The 22759-nt window shown below is 41.7% G+C and overlaps 1 protein-coding gene across 4 annotated transcripts in view; it reads left to right on the forward strand.

Moving 5' to 3' along the window:
- Positions 1–22759, forward strand: part of PARVA (parvin alpha) — a 111167-nt gene that overhangs the window by 46398 nt on the left and 42010 nt on the right. The window contains exon 1 of one of the 4 annotated variants that reach the window (XM_006027091.3): positions 5252–5327. The exons of the other annotated variants lie outside the window; for them this stretch is intronic. Coding sequence (XP_006027153.1) covers positions 5300–5327 — 28 coding nt within the window. The 5' untranslated portion in view covers positions 5252–5299. Of the gene's footprint in view, positions 1–5251; positions 5328–22759 lie in introns of those variants that run through there. 4 annotated transcript variants of the gene reach the window in all.

A 22759-nucleotide genomic window follows, 5' to 3' on the forward strand; every position in this document is an offset into this window, starting at 1 on the left:
AAAACCCACCCGCCCCACCCCCCCCCCCCCCCCCCCCCTTTACTTCCTCAGTTCCAGCAGTGGCAAACAGTGATTGACCTGGTGGTACCTGGAACGGCTTGTGGGCTATAGGGTTCAGGGGGTGGCTGGTCCACGGGGTGGGGGGCCAGGGGGCTAAAAATATCCCAGTACCAGGGAGGGCATAGGATGAATTTATGGTACCTGGAGAGTCTTCTGAATAAAATTACCTTACTTTTCTATTTGCATAGAATAGAGCAGAAGAAATGGAGCAAAATTAGTGATTTTTCTCTGTAATTTTTCTATCAAATTTATTGATATAAACTGCAGGCCATATTCTTTACAGATATAAATTGATGCAGTTTTATTGATTTTAGTGAAGCTATACCCATTTACAGTAGCAGAGAATTTTTTCATTTAAAAAACAAAACAAACCAAAAACAGTATCTTTAAACACAAACTCTTTGTGCCAGATACAGGTTTGATGGTTCATATGCATATGTTAGAGGCACGTCACTTCCTATGTAATTGACAATTTAAAGTTCCATAAATAATTAAATTTGATGACATCTGAGGTTAGATAGAATGCATTTTTTCCTATTATCTGGATTTTCTCAGGACCCTGATAATTTTATCCCATTTACATCAAACGCGCAGGTAACTTTAGAATTCTGGGCCTGTATTATTTCTAGGGAGGCATAACACAATTACAATAGACAGTAATTGACATTACATGCTTTAATTAAATTTCCTCCTCTGTGAATCAAAACCTTTTAACCAAGCATTGGAGTGCTATTTTTGTATTTATTTGTTACATGGGTTAATGTGTTATGAGGCAGGTATGGTATTTATCCATTTTCACAAATTAAGCTATCAGTGTCATGTTGCCTTTGAATTGTTTCCTGTGTTGAGGGGTAAAACCACTTGAAAAAGATTTCACTCTTCCATGGCTAAACTTCCTGTTTTCACAAACCTGAAAATTAAGGGGTTGAAGATCAGCCCTTTGGAAAAATCAACACTTTGGGGAAAAACTGGGTCCAAAGCCTCTCACCAATGTGCTGTTCTTTCCTACAGCAATTTCAGTTCAGGGGAAAGGGTCGCTTGTATTTTCAGAATCAGTAATATTATAAAAAATATTCATTTCTTTTAGATTATAACAGAAGTGCAGTCTCTTGAAGTCATAAATAGGAGGTGAAAGGGCATGAACAGGAGAATTTACTTACAAAACTGTTCTATTCAGTGTTCCTACCATTCAGCATATATTTCAAAACATGAATTCTCAACTTCCAAAAAATAGATTCCTTCAATATTATCTCTTTCAGAAAGCAATTCTATTTTTATTGAATACAGTGCTCTAATTTTTACCCACTTATAGTAATGTACTATAACTATGTATACTTTAGTTTGGTTGGACAGGGTCTTCCAGGAACTACTGTAGGTACAAGAAGTGGTTATAAAGAAGATTAAATTGAGGCAAGTCAAAGATACCTTTCATTTAGCACTTTTATAGAATAGCTTGTGAGAATGCCAGTTGTGCCACCTTATCAACGTAAATCACATAATTAGTGGGCTAAATAATATGAATTATAACATACAGAGTTCATTCTGCCAGCAACATATATGCCATCACCTACTTTCAGTGTCCCTCTGCTGTCTACATTGACCAGATAAGCTGATCCTTAAGTAAAAGAATGAATGGACGCAGATTTGACATCAGTTCCAGAAACGCAGAAAAGCCCATGGCAAAACATTTTAAGTTCTCTGGATGTTCCATGGCTGATCTTAGAGTAGTGACTCCTTTTCTCCTTAAACAAAAATTAAAAGAAACTTGCACGTGAAACTGCACAAGAAATCTTCCGTAGCCTGTATTGGGTTAAACATGGTGCCAACATGGACTATGGATTCTTAGCCCATTATCTGGACTAGCTGTTAATTCAAGTGTCCTTCAAGGTATTAAGTATCTCCTTCATCTCGATTGACCATTCAGTCGTTCCCACACTTTAACTCTCTGAGCAGTGTCCCCTCCCTCTATCTCTTTCCCATTAACATAAAACTCTTTCTTTCTGTTAGCCCATTCATAGCATCTGATGAAGTGAACCAGTTGGTCTCTAAGGGTCCTTACATGCATACTAACTTTCTGGCAGTTAAGTTGACTTGACTTTTTTAAGCCAGCTTAACAGTCAGAGTGTACATGCATATATGTAGCAGAGTTGACTTAAATCCAGTGCAGGATAATACACCTCTAAGGTGTATTATCTTGAGTTGCATTAGTTAAATCAATTCTGCAGGGGAAGGTTCACAAGATGGCTGCCACCATGTCAAGGAGCTGTACGTGTGTACACTCCAATATGACTTAATTCGCCTTAGTTAAGTTGCCTTAGTTGACTTAGATGTGTGTACATACTCTAAGGCTGCATCCAGATGAGCATGGCCATTTGTTTCCCTGGGGACAGGTAGCAGTGGCATACAGTGTGCCGCTGCTACTTGTCCCCAGGAAACGCCTGTGCCAGATGTGCTCTGGTGCATGCCAGGCTATCCCAGGTGAGGTAGAGGAGGCTGGGGCCAGCAGCTGGGGGCCTTGGGGAGCTACAGCCACAGCGCTCCTGCAGCTGGGAGCCTGGTTGGCAGCCAGAGCATGGCTCCAGCAGGTTCTGCTCTGATTTTGTCTGGTGTGCGCTGTCACCATGTGCACCACCTCGCCTTTTTATGTCATGGATTTTTTTGACCCCAGGATCTCCTGAGGTCAAAAAACCCACCTGTGCACGCCTGCATATGTGGTGCCACAGATGGCTCTGCAGCACCACATACCGCACGTCAGTGCTGTTCTGGATGCTGCCTAAGGTGCCACCCTGCCCTATCTTCTGCATAGGATAGCTTATTTCAGCTATTTAAATCACTGATATCATAAGAATATAACCAATGTCATATTGGGTCAAACCACAGGTCCATCTAGCCTAGTATCCTGCATCTCACAGTGGCAGAGAGCTGATGTTAAGCGAAGAATATTAATATAGGGCCTGTCTGGAGTAATCTGTCCTCTGCTTCTTCCCTCCTTGCAGCTTTCAGCATTTAGAGGCCCAAGAAATTCCCACTTGGAGGTTGCAGCTCTGTCATCGTATTTAATACCCACTGATGGACCAATCCTGCATGAATTTGTCTCTTTTGAACCTGGTTAAATTGTCAGCATCTACAACATCTTGTGGCAGTGAATTCTATAACTTAATTACGTGCTGTGGAAAAAGAGCTTCATTTATGTCTTTTAAACCTAATAATTTTGTTGCATGTCCCACAGGCCTCTCGGAAAAGTCATTTTAAAAGTGGAATTAAAGTCAGAGAACCTAAGCTGCTATAAATGGTTGTTACTCCAGCTTCTCTCTGAGATGCACCGATTTATATTGGACAACAGAGAAGCTAGCCTTTAACATTTAAAGAATGCTAGTCAGTCGGTAACTTCCATTCAGTGAATGGATATCAGCTTTTCATTAGCTGCACTTGGTTTTGTTATGTACTCCACAGCTGTGTTGCTTCGACTTGTAGGATACCTGGAGCACTTGTTGCTCCATTCAGAAAAATAGAGAGAAAACATCAGGGTAAAACTTCAACAGCTTATTTTTTCCTCTCCGCGATTAACTCCTGTTACTCAACAGCAAAGAACTCCATCTTTTAGTTCTGTGACAGAGCAGTGCTATTGTAGGCCACGAGGACAGTCCACATGACTATGGTGGAGGGCTGTGCAGTAGTTGAACAGGGAGGGGGAGGGTAGCTGCAGGTCAGTGCCAAGTGGACACAGCTTTATCATTGATAAGCGTGTGAGATAAAAGTCCCCATCTAAAGCTGCTTCACACTGACATATACCAGAGGCTCTTAAAATTCCCCATAATGGTGACCCCATAGGAATGTTGAACAGAATATATTGCATCTTTCTTATGGCTGATCACTTCAAAAACACAGTCTAGGGTGATCTCTGATGCATAGCACAGCTGAACAGCCCCCAGTTGTCCATTTATAACTTTGCCATAACTCAGATGAAATTTAAACGGAAACTGGAAAGGTAACTGCTTTCTAGCATTTAGGATTGAGTCACGATCAGACAAGTCCTTCATTATGCTCTGAGAGTAGAAAGGGGACACTTAAGTTTTACAGATTGTGCAAAGTTGAAAAGCTTCATAGGAAGTAAGTTTTATTCCTGAGTAAGTGTTCTGTTTTGTTTTGTTTTGTTCTGCTTTCCATCGCAGCCTTACGTTAGGGGCCCAAGAGCACAATCACTGCAGAGGAAGAGAGTAATGTAGCCTCCTTTTCACACCATTCTGTTGTCCTGTTAATGTCCCTTATCTTCTCATTCCTTGACTCCAAGCTTTTTGTATGTAATTGTTGCTCATTTTTACACAGTGATCCTTCTTCCCCTGGAGTTTTACCACTTATTTTAACAGGAACAGTACTTGTGCTTGAAGAAAGAGGCACAGTGACCATGAGTGGTTTTTGAACTTCCCTCAGACCATTTTACACAGTCATCACAATTTGGCCAGTGTCCTTCACAAAATCAGTTTTACACTAAATTTTGGTCTTTAACTAGATTTTTTTTAATTGGCCTAATGAGCAAAAGTCAACGTGTTTCACTTCCTCTGTTCCTCTATATCAGGGGTGGGCAAAATGCAGCTCACGGGTCAAATGTGGCCCGCCAGGCCATTCTATCCAGCCCACAGGGCCCCTAAAAAATTTAGAAAATTAATATATATCTGCCCCAGCTGTCTGTCATGTGGCCCTCGATGGCTTGCCAAAACTCACTAAGCGGCCCTCCACCCGATATAATTGCCCGCCCGTGCTCTATATTCAGGCCTACCCCATTCTTTAAGCCTAACAACATAACCAAATGTTGGAAAAATAGCAACGATTCACAGCAGAAATAGATTTTGAGACTGCATGAAAGCATCGATGCCATTTTAATCTCAGGGGGATAACAGATAACAAAAGGTATAGTCAAAGCCGCATTCTGGCTCTCCAGACTGCAACTTACTAAGCCGCGAAAGGCAGATTTAGTTTGTTTTGCAGATGGTCTATGAGTCTCATGTGGCATCATATTAAATTATATAGGCAGTCAGTCACTTGTTCTGAAGCGATGCAATGAGCAGGGAGATCTGATGTGCATGGAGCATTCTGTTTAAAAACAGGCTCTAAAGCTAATACAGCTTCACAGAGAGCCATAGAAAGAGAGGAAAGCTTTGTAGGAAAGGAACTTGAAATACAGTACTGACAGCTAGTTCTCAGTGTGGAGATAAAATGAGGGTGTCTTGGACAACGTACAATGGGCTGTGGAGCACTTTGTCCTAAAGGTAGGAGATGCTGCACTACCCACCAGCTTGTTTTTCATGTCGATTTCTGTAATGCTTTCTGCATACTACTTTCTGCACTTAAAATTTGTAAGTACTGGTCTTTATAATATTTTTAAATCAAGGCCGTGTGGTTATTTTCCTTTTGCTTTGCTCAGACACTGCTTTGTGAGGGTAACAGTAGAAGCCAATCCTGTAGTTTCAAACATTATTCTATTACTAAAATATTTCTGCAATATGAAATATTAATGATGGGTTTGATTCTGCTCCCACTGATGAGCTCTGAGAGCATTGCTATTAACTGTTGCTGTTGACTTCAGTGCAAGACCAGGCCCTAAGTAATATCTTGAACTAATTGAAAATAATTTGAAACAAACAGTGAAGTCAGAATTTCTGTATGTTAAAAAACTATCTTGTTTAGTATGCTTCACATGAGAACTTTTAGATGGGCTGTTTGGGATTTGGTACTTTATTTGAATATTTGTGTTGAGTATTATATTTTCATTTTCCTATACACAGCTTAATATGAATAGTTGTAACTATTAGTCATTTTCAAGTTAAGCAGTTTTTGATGCATAAAGTCAATGAAGGCATTTTTTTTAAATTAAACCAAGTATGGTAACCCCGGAATTGATAATGCATTCTGGAAAACTCTGAATTTGAGTTAGTGCTGAACCAAAAAATTCATTTAAGATCATTTACTTAGTTTATTTTATTGTCAATGCGTATGCCCAATGCAAAGTAGGAAATATACATCCTGTAACTCAGTTGTTATTAGTCTTAATAGCTTGGATACTGAAAAACGTAACATAATAGTGAGGAGTGTGAGTGGAATAGATTTAACCGACAGGTGTACTATATGTAGCCATGGTTATTGCCCTGTTTGATGGGGTGGGGTGGGGTGGCAAGTGTATGTATGACCTACTGCTTGTTTGGAACAAAAAAATAGCAAAGTATGTGTAGATCAGAGCAGTTCACCCCTGCAGAACTGTTTGTTTCTGTAGCATACTGCTTTATTTTCTAATTTATCAATGTGTTAACATTGCACTCATAAAAGTCACCAGGCTCTCAGGGAAGAGGTGTTCAGAAGTTGGAGCAAGGAAGAAATGAGCATAAATCAGGAATGTACAAGATGATACCAGGGCTTATGAAGACTGATTCATAGGGCACGGATAAAACCATTCGAGACTCTTCTCATCGGTAAGATACAGGATCAAGAATCTAAAGCAGTGATTCTCAACTAGGGTGCCCCAGTACCCTGGGGAGCCTTAAGAGCCTTTCAAGGGTGCCATGTGTTGCCACACAATGTTAGCAGTGTTAGGTGTGTAAACACGATTCACAAGATAAATCCAGAGTTTTCACATGGGAATCCATAGGCCACAGTGTTATAAACATTCTGACCTGTTGTGGTCTTGCCACAGAAGAAATGCTCTATTATTTTTCTCCAGTCAAAAAAATGAGTGAAAACTTAAAAGCTGGCATTTTCTGAGGGGTGCTTTCACTTTTATCAAGGGGTGCTTCAGGCCTAAAAATGTTGAGAAACACTGATCTAAAGTTTGGGTAACATTCCTACCTTTGCTGAAGGCGCACTGTATGACCAGGGGCAAGTTATTAGGGATACATTTTTACATACCCAGTTTCAATCCTATAGGTGCAGTTTATATGTACAAAAAGGGGGTCTGGGCCTCATGTCATTTGTAACTGTATCCCTTAATTCCTCAGGGCATCAGCTTCTGCCTGTAAAATGAGGATAATGTTGTTTCTGTCTCACTGGGCTGGTGAGGTTAAATTTATCAACATTGATAAAGTGCGCTGGTAACTGAAAGTGGAAGGTGCAGACTCATTCCATGTATTAACTGAAGGGTAATTCAGGTTTCCTATGCCAAGGTCCTGGAGTCCTGTATCAGTTTCATATTCCTGCCACCAGCATGTTGCCCTGCTTCCAAGTTTTTGAGAGCATTTTTAAATTTCAGTTTAGACATTTTCTAGGAATGCTATCAAAGCCATATTATCAATTATGGAAATGGCTGAAAAAAGAAACAGTAGCCAAGATTCTTGGCTATGCCTTGTGTTTGCTGGGTATAATTATGAAAGGATAAGACTATATCTAATTATAGCTCCTTGATTAAGAAAGGTGGGGTTCTGGGTCAAGCTTAGGACAGCTTCTAAGCTGTTGTAACCTATGCTAGTATGCAGCGGCCCTCAAGGGGCTCTGTACTAGCCCAGAATTGCCAGAGCCCTACTATACGCCACTCGTACATCTCTCAAATGGCCTCTGAACTGTCTCCTTGACTGTGGATGGTTTATGCTAAATGAGGAAAATTGTCAAGAAAATTGCCATCTGTGGAGATCCTAGCTTAGTTATGTATGACATGCTACTTTCTCTTACGAATTTTCACAAATTTGTCCCTTGCGGGTTTCTTCACAAAATGCACAGAAATAAAAGGAGGCAGCTGCAAATGAAACATTCTTGGCCTTGTCGTATGTATAAAGCAAATGAGTCCTTTCTGTACTTTGTGGCTTTTAATGCAGTGCTGCTCCATTTTTTATTTTTAGTAAGTTACTTGCTCACCGCTTTTGTTTAATGGCATTTTGCAGTAATACAGTACATTACTTTTCCATTCAAAGACCTGAATGCTCTACAGATAGTATACATATTAACAGACATTTAACACTCTACACACATTAACTGAGTCTCACAGCACCCGTGTGGCATGGAATTCGTATTATACCTCTTTTGTAAAGGAGTGAACAGAGGTACAGAGAGGTTAAATAACTGATCGGGGCACAGATGGAGTCAGTAACATAGAGAAGAACCAAGTCTATAATAGATCCCAATACTCTGCTTTATCCATTAGAAGGCTCTGCTTTCCTTAAGGATGAACCTATAGTGATATACTGTAATTCCTTTTAATTGCCCCTGCTGCAGCAGCAAACAGGTTTCCAAAGTTTTTTTTCTTTTTATCTGAGAAGACACTGTAATCATTCATGATCCTTAAAATTAGCTTACTTAGACACTTCTACTTATTATATCTCCCACTTAAAAGATGCAGCTTGTCTTACAGCAGTGGATGGAACCCACTGACTGTGAGCAAACACAAATCAAATGGAAGATTCCTGAAACACTTGGCCTCTGTGAGTAAAAGTAAATGGTAGTGGTAGGTGACCACAGACTGTAATGGAAGGGAAATTCACTAGTTGCTGAATGGTTCCTGTATGTAGAATTTGGAACGAGGTATAGTCTTGTAGGCAGGAACTTGTGATGTATCAATTCAGCAAAGTACTAGTGGGTTCTAGATGTGGGATCAAAAAAAGGAGAGAAATCCTACCTAGAAAGATATGAGAAAGTGGTCCATGTTTTGGTAGTCATTTCTTTAAGTGGAACAGCAGTGGATTTGACATACCTCATATTTAGCAAGAATTTCAACACTATCTTCCATGACATTCTCATTAGTAAACTAATGAAATACAGTCTAAACAGAAATTATTATGCTCAAAAAGTAATGGCTTGATGTCTAATTTCAGGGTGGTATCAAGTGGTGTTCTCTAGGGTTCTTCCTGGGCCAGGTACTGTTCAATATCTTCAGTAATGATTTGGAGGGTGGGACTGAATGCACAGCTAGCAATTTAGCAGTGACAGACACTTTGGTGGATACAATTAGGATTCAAAATCACCTTGATAAACTGAAATGGACCAGAATTAATTGTCTGAAATTCAGTAAGGACAAGTGTAAAGCCCTGCACTTGGGATGCAACTATCAAATGTACAAATATGGACTGGGTATGCTACAGTACTTCAGAACAGGACCTGGGGTTATAGCAGATCATAAGCTGAATATAAGTCAGCAGTATGCTTTTGTAGCAGAAAAGGCCAAGAGCATACTGTCACATAAACAAGACCGTTGTTTAGAAGTTAAGGAAGTAATTCTTCCACGCAGAGCTGACAAGGCCTCACCTGGAATACTATAGCCAGTTTTGGGCACTCCACTCCAAGAAAGATGTGGACAAATTAGAAAGCATTCAGCAAAGAGCAACAAAATGACTAGAGGTCTAGAAAGCATCATTAATAAGGAAAGTTTGGAAGAACCAGGGTTATTTAGTTTGGAGAATAGAAGATTTAGGGAGGGATTTGGTATCAGTCTTCAAATAGTTGAATAGTGATCAACTGTTCTTTTTGGCTGCAGGGGACAGGACAAGATATTACTGTCATAAATTGCAACAAGGAAAACTTTCTAAATATGAGAGTAGTTGAGCATTGGAATATAATACCTAGAAAAGTTGTGGAATCTCCATCCTTGGAAGTTTTTAAGAGTAGACCAGTGGTTCCCCTTTTTAGATTCTAAGCACCCCTGGATAGACTTGAGATACCTCTTGTAGTACTGCCTACAGAAAAATAATTGAGCAGTTTTTCTATTGCAAAAAACTCGGAAAGACAATCAACTGAATTTCTATTTGAAATCTCTGCGTTTATCTTGTGAATCATGTTTGCAAACCTAACAGTGCTGACATTGTGTGGTACCCCACAGCAATCTTGAGAAGATCTCAAGACCACCTCATGGTACCACAGCACCCTGACTGGTGAAATCTCAGTAGGGAATTCTAACCCTGAGAATTACTGGGTTAGATGAAACCTTGACATGAATGGTTGAAAGGCAGGGATGATCCTATCTTTAGGAAGAGATTGAACTAGATGGGCTCCTGAAGTCCCTTCCAGCTCTATATTGGTATGTTCTAACAACCCAGACTGCACATTGTTTTGTAAAGAAAATACAAGTTGACCTCAATAGGAGCAGTGAGCAATAGGCAGGCCATTTCAGTAAAGTGCACTTAGATCTTGAACATCCTACAGGTTACTTTTCTGCCTTTTTTAACCAGAATCCATCCTATTTTTATTAAGATAGCAACTATCTTTTTATTGATCTTGCCAAAAATATTCAAGATTATCCATGTAAAACTATCTCGAGAAGAAAAAATCAGTCTGCATTTTCTTGCCAGAAGCACAGAGTAATTAATTCATAATCTTACAACATAGTTGTTTGCCTTAGATCTTGGTTTCCAAGATGTGTCATGACGAACCTACAGAGACTTTAAGAAAATACTTAACAAATCAAGGGTCTTCTGCAAAATAATAAATATAAATAAATTGATACACTGGAAATGATTTTTAAATCTGGTTGTATAACTTAACTGTATAATGGTGTGTCTCTTTAAGATGACCCTACTGGTGAAATTTAAGAAACCTTCTTAGAGATTAGGTGTAGGATTAGTACAGAATAGCACTACATGCATCAGGCTATCCACTTCTGCTAATAAATCAGGGGCGGGCAATCATTTTGGGCGGAGGGCTGCTTAGCGAGCTTTGGCAAGCTGTCGAGGGCCACATCAACAGGCACTCAGAGTCATAAAAGGTATCAGGAGTCATTGTCCTGAAACCCACCACGTTTCTGTAAGCCCTACTATGTCTGGGTTTGAACTGGCTATTCTGAGGGCGAGTTCCCCCTGTTTGTTCCCCATATTACGAGCACTGGTATACAGGCATTATTTAAGGCCTTGCATAGCTGTGTGTGCCACCCCCCGATTAGGAAGACTATCTGGACCCCTGTGTCTTACCTGGGCACTCCTTGCATGTGTCACCTGTCTTGCTTGGGTGGTGTCTCCATGTCTTCCTGCGGCCCTCTCCCCCGGCGAGGCTAGTTTAAAGCTCAATGTACGAGATCTGCCAACCTGGAAGAGAAGACACGCTTGCCTTTAGGAGACAGGTAAAGCCCATCCCACCCCAGCAAGTCCCCCGCCCGAAAGCATGGGTCGTTGTCTAGGAACCCAAGGCCTGCCTGGCGGCACCAACTCCATCAGCACCGGTTGACCTCCCCAATGCAGGCCTTGTGTTGCCGTCCCCACTTACTTACCGGAAGAAGAGAGGAGAATACCACCTGTGGCATATGTGGGATGTGTGATTGTGTCTGGAGGAGGGTGTGGCTGTGGGGTTTGCAGGAAGGGTTGCAAGTGGGGAGCCAGCCAGGTCTTTGCTGCCTGAAGTCTCATGGCCGTGTGCGCGCTCCGGTGGCTCCTGCTGCCTCCAGGAGGCCAAGGGCTGCTGGGGAAGGGCCTGTCACACTCAAGGGGCACTGGGGGTGGCACAAGTCGGTGACGATGTGGTCCAGGACACGGGAAGCCCAAGGAGATCGTGTAGAACTTGTATCCTCTGCCTGAGGCTTGGGGCAACAAAGGCCTGGCTGCCCCGCCCCCTGGCATCCCCAGTGGGTGTCGCCACCCTGCAGGGCAGGGGCCCAGCAGCCTGGCAGCAGTTTTCCTCTGAAAGGTCCTGCAGCCTCCCCAAGCCTCCTGCACCCTGGGCTGGGACCCTGCCAGGTTGTGCCACCCCCAGCAGCCTTGGGAGGTGACCCGTGCTGCCTTCTGGACTGGCCAGGAGCTTCCCCAGGGCCCCTGGGCTCCTTGTGGCCACAGGAACTTCTGGAGCAGAAAAGCAGCCGCGGCTCCGCGCCTGGTGCAGCCACCCCGTCCATCCTGGGGCCAGGGAGCAAGCTGCTGCTGGCCTCCTGTGGGGCTGGAGGGCCTGGGCCTTCCCCCGGGGTGACGGCACCCACTGGAGCCTCCCGTGGCAGGGGGCAGCTGGGCCATTGCTGCCCCAAGCCTCAGGCGCGGGATGGAAGTTCTGTGCCACCTCCCCGTGCCCCAGGCCACGTTCCTGCCGGGTCATGCGGCCCCAGGCACCCCCCGCGCTACCCCCAGGGCCGGACAGGGGGTTGGGAGCCAGCAACAGCCAGGCGGTGCCCTGGGGCCAGTTCTGGCGGGGCCCAGAGCAGGGTGGCAGGAGCCCGGGGCGCAGATGGCTGGGCTCCATGGAGGCATACTGGGCTGCCCCAGCACGAAGAGAGGGGAGCCACCCTGCTCTGGGTCCCACCAGTGCTGGCTCCCGCGCGGCCCCTTGCTCCCAGCCCCGTGCCCCAGCCCTGTGGCCCCCAACCCCCTCTTACAGCCCCATGGTCCCTCCGGCTAGGTGGGGCAGGGTGGGCCCTGCTCTTCCAGGGGCCTGCTGTGGCTTCCCCTGAGTCCTGCTGCCCCCTGAGTCCTGCCTGGCTCACTTTTGACAGGAGCCAGAGGCAAATAAATATTAATTTTAAAAAAATTTATAGGGGCCCTGCGGGCTGAACAGAATGGTTTCATGGGCCGGATTCAGCCCGCAGGCCGTATTTTTCCCACCCCTGTATTAAATCGTGTGTGTAGTTTCTCTTAATGTTCCCATCACTCCGGATCACTTTCTTCCTATCTTCCTTTGTGTTTGCTACCCTTTAGTTTTGGTGTCATTCACAAATTTTGCTGTGGTCAACTTAACATGAGAGAGAGAGAAATGAGAAGAATTTGAATCGGCTCTCACGGGGCAGAAGAGTCCCCTGCCCCGCAATGGTTATAAAAGTACCTGGAAGTACAGCAGAACTCCTGGCTTTCTGTCAAGAATTCATTCCTGAAAGATGACTACATGTTTATCCGTTGACCCAGAAGCAGTTCCAGAAGCTGCACTTGGAGAACCACAAGGAGCCCTTTGCGATACATAAATTTAAGTACTCTGTCTGTTAAAAAAAAAAAAAAAAAAAAAAAAGAACTTTAGTTTTTTTATGAATGATAACATCGTAAGTAATCATTTCTCCAAATCCTTCCCTCCTCCCCCCACCCCACCTTATCCCCAGCAGAGAAAGTGAGACAGATGATGGGAAAGAACTAGAGCTAGCATGTATCTTTTCGTCCTCCAGAAAATTAGATGTGTATACATGATGAGAAGAGAGCAAATGATTCGGCAAAATCTCACCCCACTATTAGTGTGCCCTTGCATTCTTGAGAACTATTTTTGTGTTTTCTCTGAGGAATAACAAGAACTTGTTGAGCTGGGAAAGGCTTCTTGGAACAAATCGTTGATTTTGTCTTTTCCACATGAGCGCCTCTTGTTGATGTTGGATAAGCTAATATTAGTCGGTTGGTAATTCAGAGAACATGAGGTGAAAATCAACCCAATATAAAATAAGCTTCTCTCCATTTAACTCAATTTTTTGGAAACAAAATGTTGCAGCGGACTGGATAATGTGTAACGTGAACCACTGCCTTGAGTTGGAATGATGACTGCTTCTGTCTGTCTGCGTTTATGACTGAGCGCCTGTAGATGTTCGGGACGCCTGCTCCGATGCACTGTAATTACAGCGCATTGGAGGAGACTCGATTAATGAGGTCTGCTGGAGACTGCTAATTAACATGTTCCAGCAGCCTCAGTTTCTCATGTATTCAGTGTCCCCACGCTTCAAAATGGTGGCGGGAGTGTTTTAACTAAAGTTCATTGAACGAGTTAAAGTGCCCCCATTGCCCTTTTGAAGTATAGGACACAAAATACATGAGACACTACAGGCACTTTAATTAGAGCAGCTCCCAAGAGCTACTCTAATTAAAGCGCCCCACCCCCAACCCCTGGACAATGTATAAAGACACTCTTTGTGACAAGGAAGTAGCTGAGATGGGACCCCTACTTTTGATACAGTGCGAGAGTTGTCTCACTGCTGTCCCCAACCACTCTGAGTGGACATGATATGCGGCATAGCAATAAGTGTGAAGTCCTGACTGACATTGAATTTATCTCATTAATAATGTAAATGTGTATGCAGCCATGCAACTAGCAGAACAAATAACAGCTTATGGCTGTGTCCTGCCACTGCTGCTTTGCACACAAGCAAAAAAAAAGATACTAAAAATCAAGTCTGATTCAGGAGCTTCAAACTGATCATATACTTTATTGGTCAAGATACACTCTGATACGCATCTATAATGGTCATAAAACTTCTCATTGGCACTATCTGTTATTCATGGGGCAGATGAGAATAAAGTAGAGTCTACCTTTGTTTCTACCCCACCTCACATTTTTTTTCAGGCATGTTTAAAGCATTTTCATCAAGTGACATATTTTACAAATATCTACAGATACTGCTTGCATTTATTAGAATATAAGAGGAGAGACTCTGAAGAACCAAATGGAATGACTGGCACCTACTTTAGATTGACACTTCACCCTTGCTCTCTGTTATAAACCAGAGGACAATGCTGAGAAAGAATCTTTCTCCACAAACAGAATGTGAAAGCAGGTGAAGTATAATGGAGCTGAATGTGACGTGGTTAAGGAAGAGTACAAGCGATTTTATAGGGAATATTTGATCTTTGATAATTTTTCTTCTCTTTTCCGTCAGCTGTAATCTCTAGGGTTTTTTCTTATGTGCAGAAGGAAAAAAAAAATAGAGACCAGCCAGAAACAGCAAACAAGACACTTAGGCACCACTGAATAGCTCTGGACATTCAATAAAAGTTCAAGGCAATAAGCATTTAATTCATATTGTATACAAGAAGAATAAATTGTGGCATTCCCCTCCCCCCCCCCACTTCTTTTCTTTTTTTTTTTGCTGCGTTTTGTTTAATAAAGAAATGAGAAAAGAAAATGGATCCTTTCTGGAGAATGAGTACTAATGCAGTAACATTACAGTGCAGCATATTGTTGTAGACCTGTTTGCATGTTTATTTACTTTTACAAATGGTTGGCTTGGAATCAGAAATTAATGGAATGAGAATGATGTTCCTGTACAGATCATTTCCTGAAAAACATTTTCAATTCCAAACATAGCTCTGCTTTTCTTTCTTCATTTGTTATGTCTTTGGGAATAAATAAGGAGTAGCATTTACAACTTAAGGTTTATGTTCTGAAGACAATTTTAGCAATGATCCCCACATAAAAAGGCTCCTTTGTAGTTGCAGACATATGTTTATGATGTTTTGCGCTGTAAATATTGAATTTCTGGTGGATGCTGTGTCACATACTCCAAACTTGTAAACATCTACAAATTCACGGGGTCATTTTAGTACCATGTGTAATGCAGATTTATTGTCTTTTGTGTAGATTTCTTTTGTCTCAGACTTAATCCAAAATTGTATATTAGGTGAATTATCCATTCAAGAACAATCAAGATTTTAGATTAATATTTCCATTACCTTTGGTAAATTAATAACATGCATCCTTCTACCAAGAGAAAGTAAAGCTCTGAATAACTCAAATAGAAGTTGCCTAAGTTTGCTTAAACAAACTATCGTTTGCAAAGCCTTGATTTTGACACCGCTAAAATAGGACTTGTCCATCTCACCGTTAGTTTGTCAGGACCCTATTCTTATGTATATGAGTGTCAATCCAGTACAACCGTGTTGGAATTCTATCAGAGTAGAACTGGAACATTTGAGAAGAGAATTTGGTCCCTATTGTGCCAGGTTCTAACATTATAAATTATTGTATCTACAAAAACTTTGTATCCACAAGAACTATGGGGATTTTTGCTGTATGAGCCCAGAATATTAATCACTTATTTTGTTTTAACAGAAATATTAAAGCTGCACTCTGAGTACTTAGCTCTGCAGTGCAAAACTTTGAAGTCAGTGCAGTGTTTCATGTGAGAAAAGCTATTCATGTGCACAAGTGGCTGTAGGATTGGGCCCTTAAGGTCAAAGGTGCTTACCAGAAAGCCTGAACACTGTAGGGGAAATGTACAATCAGAGCGATCCATTCTGTTTTGACTCTTCTTCAGACTAGCAGATATGGCAACAGATTGTATTAAAAAAATCTGAGAGACAGCCATGGCATAAGCACCAAAGGTGGGACTGAAAATAGAGGTGAAAGAAAAATCTTCAACAGAAAAAATTCTGAGTAGAAAATTTGATTTAACCAAGATGAATTTCTTCCCCAGTAAAATGTCAGTTTCAGTAGATTGTTTCTTTAGTTTTCAGATGTCAAAATAAAAAAAAAAAGATTTTTTTGCAAATCAACATTTTTAGATTTTTTTATTTAATTCAAGTTAGATAACAATACCTTTGAATTTTGGGGAACACCAGTTATAACAGGAGTTGTAATTCCTGTTATAATTTAGGGAGTATGGTCGTTTTGGGTGGTGGTGTTGTTTTCATGGTTGTTCTTGGTTTAAGGATTTTTTTTTTAAAGCTCCAGCTTCTGGATCCATGTGATTACAAAATTTCAGCTTTAAGAGACAAAAATCTACTCTTCAGCCTCATAAATGCAGAAAAAGCTTAAAATGTGGACTCTTCAAAGCAAAGGAAAAGAATCTTAAAATAAATTAAAATCTTATGATTTTTAAGGCTTGGTGTTAACACTAACCAAGCTCTATCAGCCTTATAGAACAATCTAGCTCCCATTGTAGTTAATAGCAAAAACCCAATCTTTGGCTTGCAATACCTTAGAAATGCTATGTTTAATTTTGGAAGTGCAGAATTAGTATTACTGTGGAAAAAAGGACATGCAAAATGCAAATGAAGGAGTAGCTGCACAATGACAAGTTTATTTCATGCCTCTTTGCTAGTGCATATGTCAAAATAGAGAGAGCGTGTTGGGTAATATTGCATTTCTGAGCTCAGTTATTCTTTAAAATATGTTTTACTTTAAGCCTGAGTAGCATAAAACACTGAATACAAAACAAGGCAGAAAAATGCCTTCGACTGAGAAAATACTTTTAAAAATTAAACTAATTCAGTGCATGCAAGCGTGGAGCAACAGACTGCATATACTGGAGGAATTAAGCCAATTTAAACTGCCATTGGGCAATGCTCCAGCCCCAGATGCAGTCCACTTCCAGTGATTCCAGTGGCAGTTGGGGGTGGGAAGCACAGGGCAAAATTTGGCTCATAGCATTTGTGGATTTGATAGCAGTTATGACCTTGTAATCCCAGATCTTCTAAAACGTTAAGAAATCTATCCGGCTTAAAATAGCTGCTGTAATTCCTGTTGAAATAAGTTTATGGGCTTCTGGGACCAAATTTACTGCTGGCATAATCTAAAGCAAGGCTGTTAGCAGCTGATATCAGCAGAGCTGGGCTGACTTGCTCCAGCAATGACTTTGGCAGAGCTAATCCTGAAGCTGAAGAGAAAGCTACCCACTCCTTAGCAGGAATTTTAACTAGGAATTATAAATAGCTACTGTTAGAAAAGGTTAATCTGGACTAGGTATAACTCCATTGATTTCAGTGTTTTTACAACAGGAGTAAATTCAACTCTTCCCTCCAGCTAGCCAGTGAACATGTAAATAGTTCCTGGATTCTCTTCTCATTTACATGGGTTGCATAAAACTGGTGTAACTCCATTATTAGCAACAGTATAAATGAGAGAAGAATTAGGTCCATGACCCCCTTAGCCTTTGGCTGCAGCTGGTGCAAGAGGAGACAACCCACTTCTGAAGGCTAGTCTCTCCTCACAGTAGCAAAGCCAGTCTTCAGGAGCCCTGTGAGTGTAGTCTAGACAATTTCTAAAGGTTCTGGTGGGCATTACGCGCAATAGACATGATCTTTGATGCTAGACAGCTACAGGAGAACTGCCACAAGCAACACAGAGATCTTTACGTGGCCTTCATTGGCCCGACTAAGGCCTTTGATTCAGTCAACAGAGAGGACCTATGGAAGATCCTAGTGAGATGCCTGCCGAAATTTGATACTGTCATCAGACTTGTTAATGATGACATTACAGCAACTGTCTTAAGCAGTGGCTCAGGAACAGACGCCTTCACCATTAGAACTGGAGTCAAGCAAGGATGTATGACTGCATCAACACTTTTTCCATCTGTATCACAGCTATTCTGCATCTCATTGATGACAGACTTCCATTTGGAGTCAGCATCCAGTATCACATGGACGAGAATCTTTTGAACATTAACCAGTTACGTTCCAAATCCAAAATAGCCAACACCTCCATTACTGATCTTCAGTACGCTGATGACTGTCATGTGTGCCCACTCAGTTGAAGAGCTCCAGGTTACTCTTAATTGTTTCTCTGAAGTGCATGAACTGTCAACTTCACAAAAACCAAGATACTTAGCCAATCTACAGCAAACCAACCAGCTGCTTCCTAACATGTTATAATTGGAGGTCAGTCTTTGGAAAATGTTGAGCATTTTCCCTACCCAGGGTAGTCATCTTTCCCAAAAAGTAAACATAGATGATGATATTCAACACTGAATTAAATCTGCCAGTGCTGTGTTTAGACTTCTCTGAAATGGTGTCTGTGAGTATCATGATATCAGGACCCTAACTGTACTTCTCATCTACTAGGTTGTTGTCATCCCTACCCTGTTGCATGGGTGTGAAACCTGGATGACATATCACAAACACCTGTAAGCCTTGGAATGTTACCATCAACAAAGTCTTCAAGAAATCCTCCATGTCAATTGGAAGGGTAGAAGAATGAATACCAGCATTCTGGCTCAAGCAAACACCACCAGCATTGAAGCCATATTTATATGGCACTAGCAGCATTGGACAGGGCATGTAATAAGGATGCCTGACAACTGGCTCTCAAAACAAATTCTTTACTCCCAACTCACCAATAGTCACCATTCTAGAAGTGGGCAAATGAAAAGATTCAAGGACACCTTTAAGGCCAATCTAAAATGCAATATTAGCATCAATACCTGGAAGACTTGAACACTGAATTGTCCCCAGTGGCACCATGAAGTACAATGAGGCATTGACAATTTTGAGCAAACTTGTCTCGCTATAGAGGCAAATTGATAGCAGAGATTAAAGAAAAGAGCTGTGATTTGACACTTCTTCCTTCTGGAAATGTAGCTATGTCTGCAGTTGAAATGCAGATCTTGGATTGGCCTCTGTGGAATCAGTGATGACTTCCTATTTACTGGAAAACTGTCATCGTTGTATCAAGGAACTGCTGACAATGATGACAATGGTGGGCATTCTAGAAGTTAATGACTAATGTGGCATAATGTGTTTTAGCTATGACTTTTCCCTAGCCTGTTTACTTATCTCATGGGCTGAAGAATCGTACAGTGGACAGATCCAACTACTTGAGGGCAGTTTTGCAACTTAAGAGTGGTGCAACTTTGCTGTAGTTCACCAGGGAAGCTGGCCTCTACATCAAAGAATATAATAAGAATCTTTATATTTTATTTTTTGTTAAGCAATATCTCATTGCTCAAGTAGCTAAGATTTCTAAACCCCCATTTTTCTACTGCTTTAATTCCTCAAAATACTACAAGACATTGGACTAAGTAAAATATTTCACTTGTGAAATTTCACTATTGAATTGCAACAGCTCCCCCAAACCTGTATGCTTGTTTTTTTATTAAAGTGCCAAAGTTGTGTTTTTGGTAAAAATAAATTAAAACAAATTAATACAGCCCCATTTGAAAGTGGACTCCATTGCTGAAGCATGATGTGATATGCAAAGCCATAACCCCTGTCAAATTCTTGTGGTTGAGCTATAAACTCTTAAGCATATAATAGTGGTCTATAATGGAAATTCTTAAGAACACTTATCTAGATTATGTAGTACTTTCTCAGTACACATTTCTCTTTCTCAGTACACACATTTTAAGTACATTTCTTTTTCTCTCTTTTCCCCTTCTAGTACAAACATCCTGCTATGATGCACTTGTTTGATATGAATATTGTTATGTGGCAAATTCCTCTCACCATGTTTACAGTGATGGGAGAGGATCAGTTTAATGTCATGTGCATTGGTTTCTCCATTATTTGCCTGGAGTAGGATTGGTCGGGGACAAGGTTCCCTTCACAGCCTATAAGAGAAGCAGGATCACTACCAATATCCTGGATGTTGTGAAATGGAGCTTATGGACAGGAGGCCCAGTAGTCTTGATGCACTCTCTTTCTGGCAGCCCATGCCTCCTTGAGATTTTTGAACATCAATTGATGTGTTTATCTGAGCCTTTCTTGGTGCTCAGGAAGGCACCAAATGTGTAGTCTCCTTGGGAGGACTCCTACGGTTGACAAGCCTTCTGATGTTCTTCTGACTGAACTTTCTATTTCATTGTTTCAGGGGGGGTTTGGGTAGGGAGGCAAGTCATTTGGGGGGGGTTGTCTTATGTTTTTTTTTTCTTGTTCCTTAGGGACCCTGATACTATGATTTTGGTGATGATAGGCATAGTATAATTATGGTTTCTAGAGATACAATGCAGTAGTAGACAGTGAAGTACAGTAACTGTGTACAAATACCTTGAAGAGATTGCTTCATTTAGCATCCAGTGCACTGAATCTCCTGAAAGAGATGTCATGTAGCTTTGCCAGTATTTGTCGTGCTGGGAAGATGAACTGACTGCTTTCCCCAGTGCCTCTCACTAGGAAGATCAGCTAACTGCTTCCTCTACCGTGTCCAGACTAAGTAGAGCTATATGACTGGCCTGACCCTGCTGGTCAGTCTGCTACTTTGGGAAGGGAGACCACTGAGAAATAGCTGGTTTCAGCAGATTTGATTAACTCTCAGTCAGGACTTATGTAAAAAAAAAAAAGTTTTCTGCTCAGAAATTTCTGTGCTGAAGTCCTTCATAATTGAAAAATTTCAGAGCATTAAGGTCTTTGTGCAGAGGTCATTTACACATTCAAATTTTTATGCCCATTAAGATTCAAAGCATAAAAATCAAAGGAGATAATAAAACCCGTGGTCATTCTCTCCAGGGGTCTATCATACTTAATGTGCAGCTGCCATTAGGTATGACTAGTTCCTGAGATTGTGCCTGCTGGGCCAAATTCATACCTGCTGTAACTCCTCCAAATTCGATGGAGTTATAAGAGGGTTAGTTTGGTCCATGGTTCTCAACCTTCAGTTTCAGACAACATATAACGATCCAAAGAGCTGTTATTGTCAGCATTATAACATTATTTTATTGTTATTTCTATCAAGGTTACTTAGGATTGTGTTTGTGTGTGTGTGTGCGTGCATGTGTGTAAATACACATACATACTAACAGGAAAAGAGGATAGAGGACGGTTAGTTTTTTACTATTTAAGATAGTAGCTTTTTCAAGATTGATTTTAAGGGTAAAGAATATTGCAGTAACTATAGTGTCAATAGATTTTACAGTGTATGTAGTAGTAACGTCCCTTCAGAAGGTCCCAAATCATTTCACAAATAATGCACCTAATTCTTAGCACTCATTTTCTAATTCAAGTTTATAACATCTCTAGGAAGAGATAACTATCCATGTTGCACACAAGAAGTTGTTGCAGAGAAGTTAAAACCAAGTCAGCTGCACAGCTGGAATTAGAGAGCACAGGCACCCAGACATCTGCTGAAAGAACAATGTAGCCAAACAAAATGTCAAGCTGGTTCCGACCTTGTGTAGAGGATAACTTTCTGTTCCAGAAAGTGAAGGATATAACCAGGGGATCCCTATCTTGGATCTTGTCCTAACCAGTGGGGAAGAAGTGGTAAAGAAGGTGAAGGTGATGGGTAACTTGGGAAGAAGCAATCATGGTATGATAGAATTCCAGATGCTGAGACAGGAAAAACATTAGGTCAGCAAAATTAGGATGCTAGATTTGAAAAGGGCAGATTTCATCCAACTCAAGGAGTTAATAGGCATGATGGCATGGCAGGATAGACTGAAGGATAAAGTCACCCAAGAGGGCTGAGAGCTCCTAAAGGACACAGTAGTAGAAGTTCAACAACAAACTGTCTTGACATGATGGAAGCACAAGAAGAATGGCAAGACACCAATGTGGTGGCACAAGGAGTTTCTAAAGTGCCTAAAATGCAAAAGGAAAGCATACAGGCAATGGAACGATGGGCAGGTCACCAAGGAAGCTTACCAGGAAATAGCAAGAACCTGAACCGACAAAATCAGGAAGGCGAAGATGAAGAACAAGCTGCACCTGGCAAAGGAGGTGAAGGATGACAAGAAGAGGTTCTATATTCTCTATATAAGTATGTTGGCAAGAAAAGAAGGACCAAGGAAGCCGTGGGTCCTTTGTTAACAAGCCAGGAGGAACTCCTAACCAAACATGCAAAGAAGACAGATCTGCTCATCAGCTCCTTTGCCTTGGTCTTCACAAAAAAATTAAGCTGCAGCCAGACACCTCATAAGGTTTATCTAGAAAAGGAAGGGCCCAAGCTGAGTGAGGAGATAACAAAAGAGATGGTTAGAGAGCTTTTGTTGGGTCTGAATGAATTCAAGTCAGTAGGGCCAAATGAACTTCATCCCAGGGTACTGAAGGAACTGGCAGAAGAGATCTGAGTCCTTGACAACGAACTCTGTGGCTGCATGCACACGAGCAAGGTTGTGAGTTTGCAGCAGCACAAATTTGTGCCACTACTTTTTGCTGCAGTGCATGCCCCTGCTCTTGTGTTTTGCATTGGGACAAATTGTCCTGCTGCTCCATGTGCTGCAGTGGGGTCTGTTTGGAGCACTGGGTTTTGCAGTGCAGGGTGCTAGCCAGCAGGCAGCCCTCATGCTGAGGCAGCCTTGCCTCAGCCAGCCACGGAGCGGCACATGGAAATGAGGGAGCAGACCCTGGGCTGCCTGCTCCCCAGCCCTGGGCTGCCTGCTCCCCCATCTCCACTTGCTGCGGAGGCCTTGCACAAAGCCGCC

This window comes from Alligator sinensis, unplaced genomic scaffold (assembly GCF_000455745.1).
Source record: "Alligator sinensis unplaced genomic scaffold, ASM45574v1 scaffold352_1, whole genome shotgun sequence".
NCBI lineage: Eukaryota > Metazoa > Chordata > Crocodylia > Alligatoridae > Alligator > Alligator sinensis.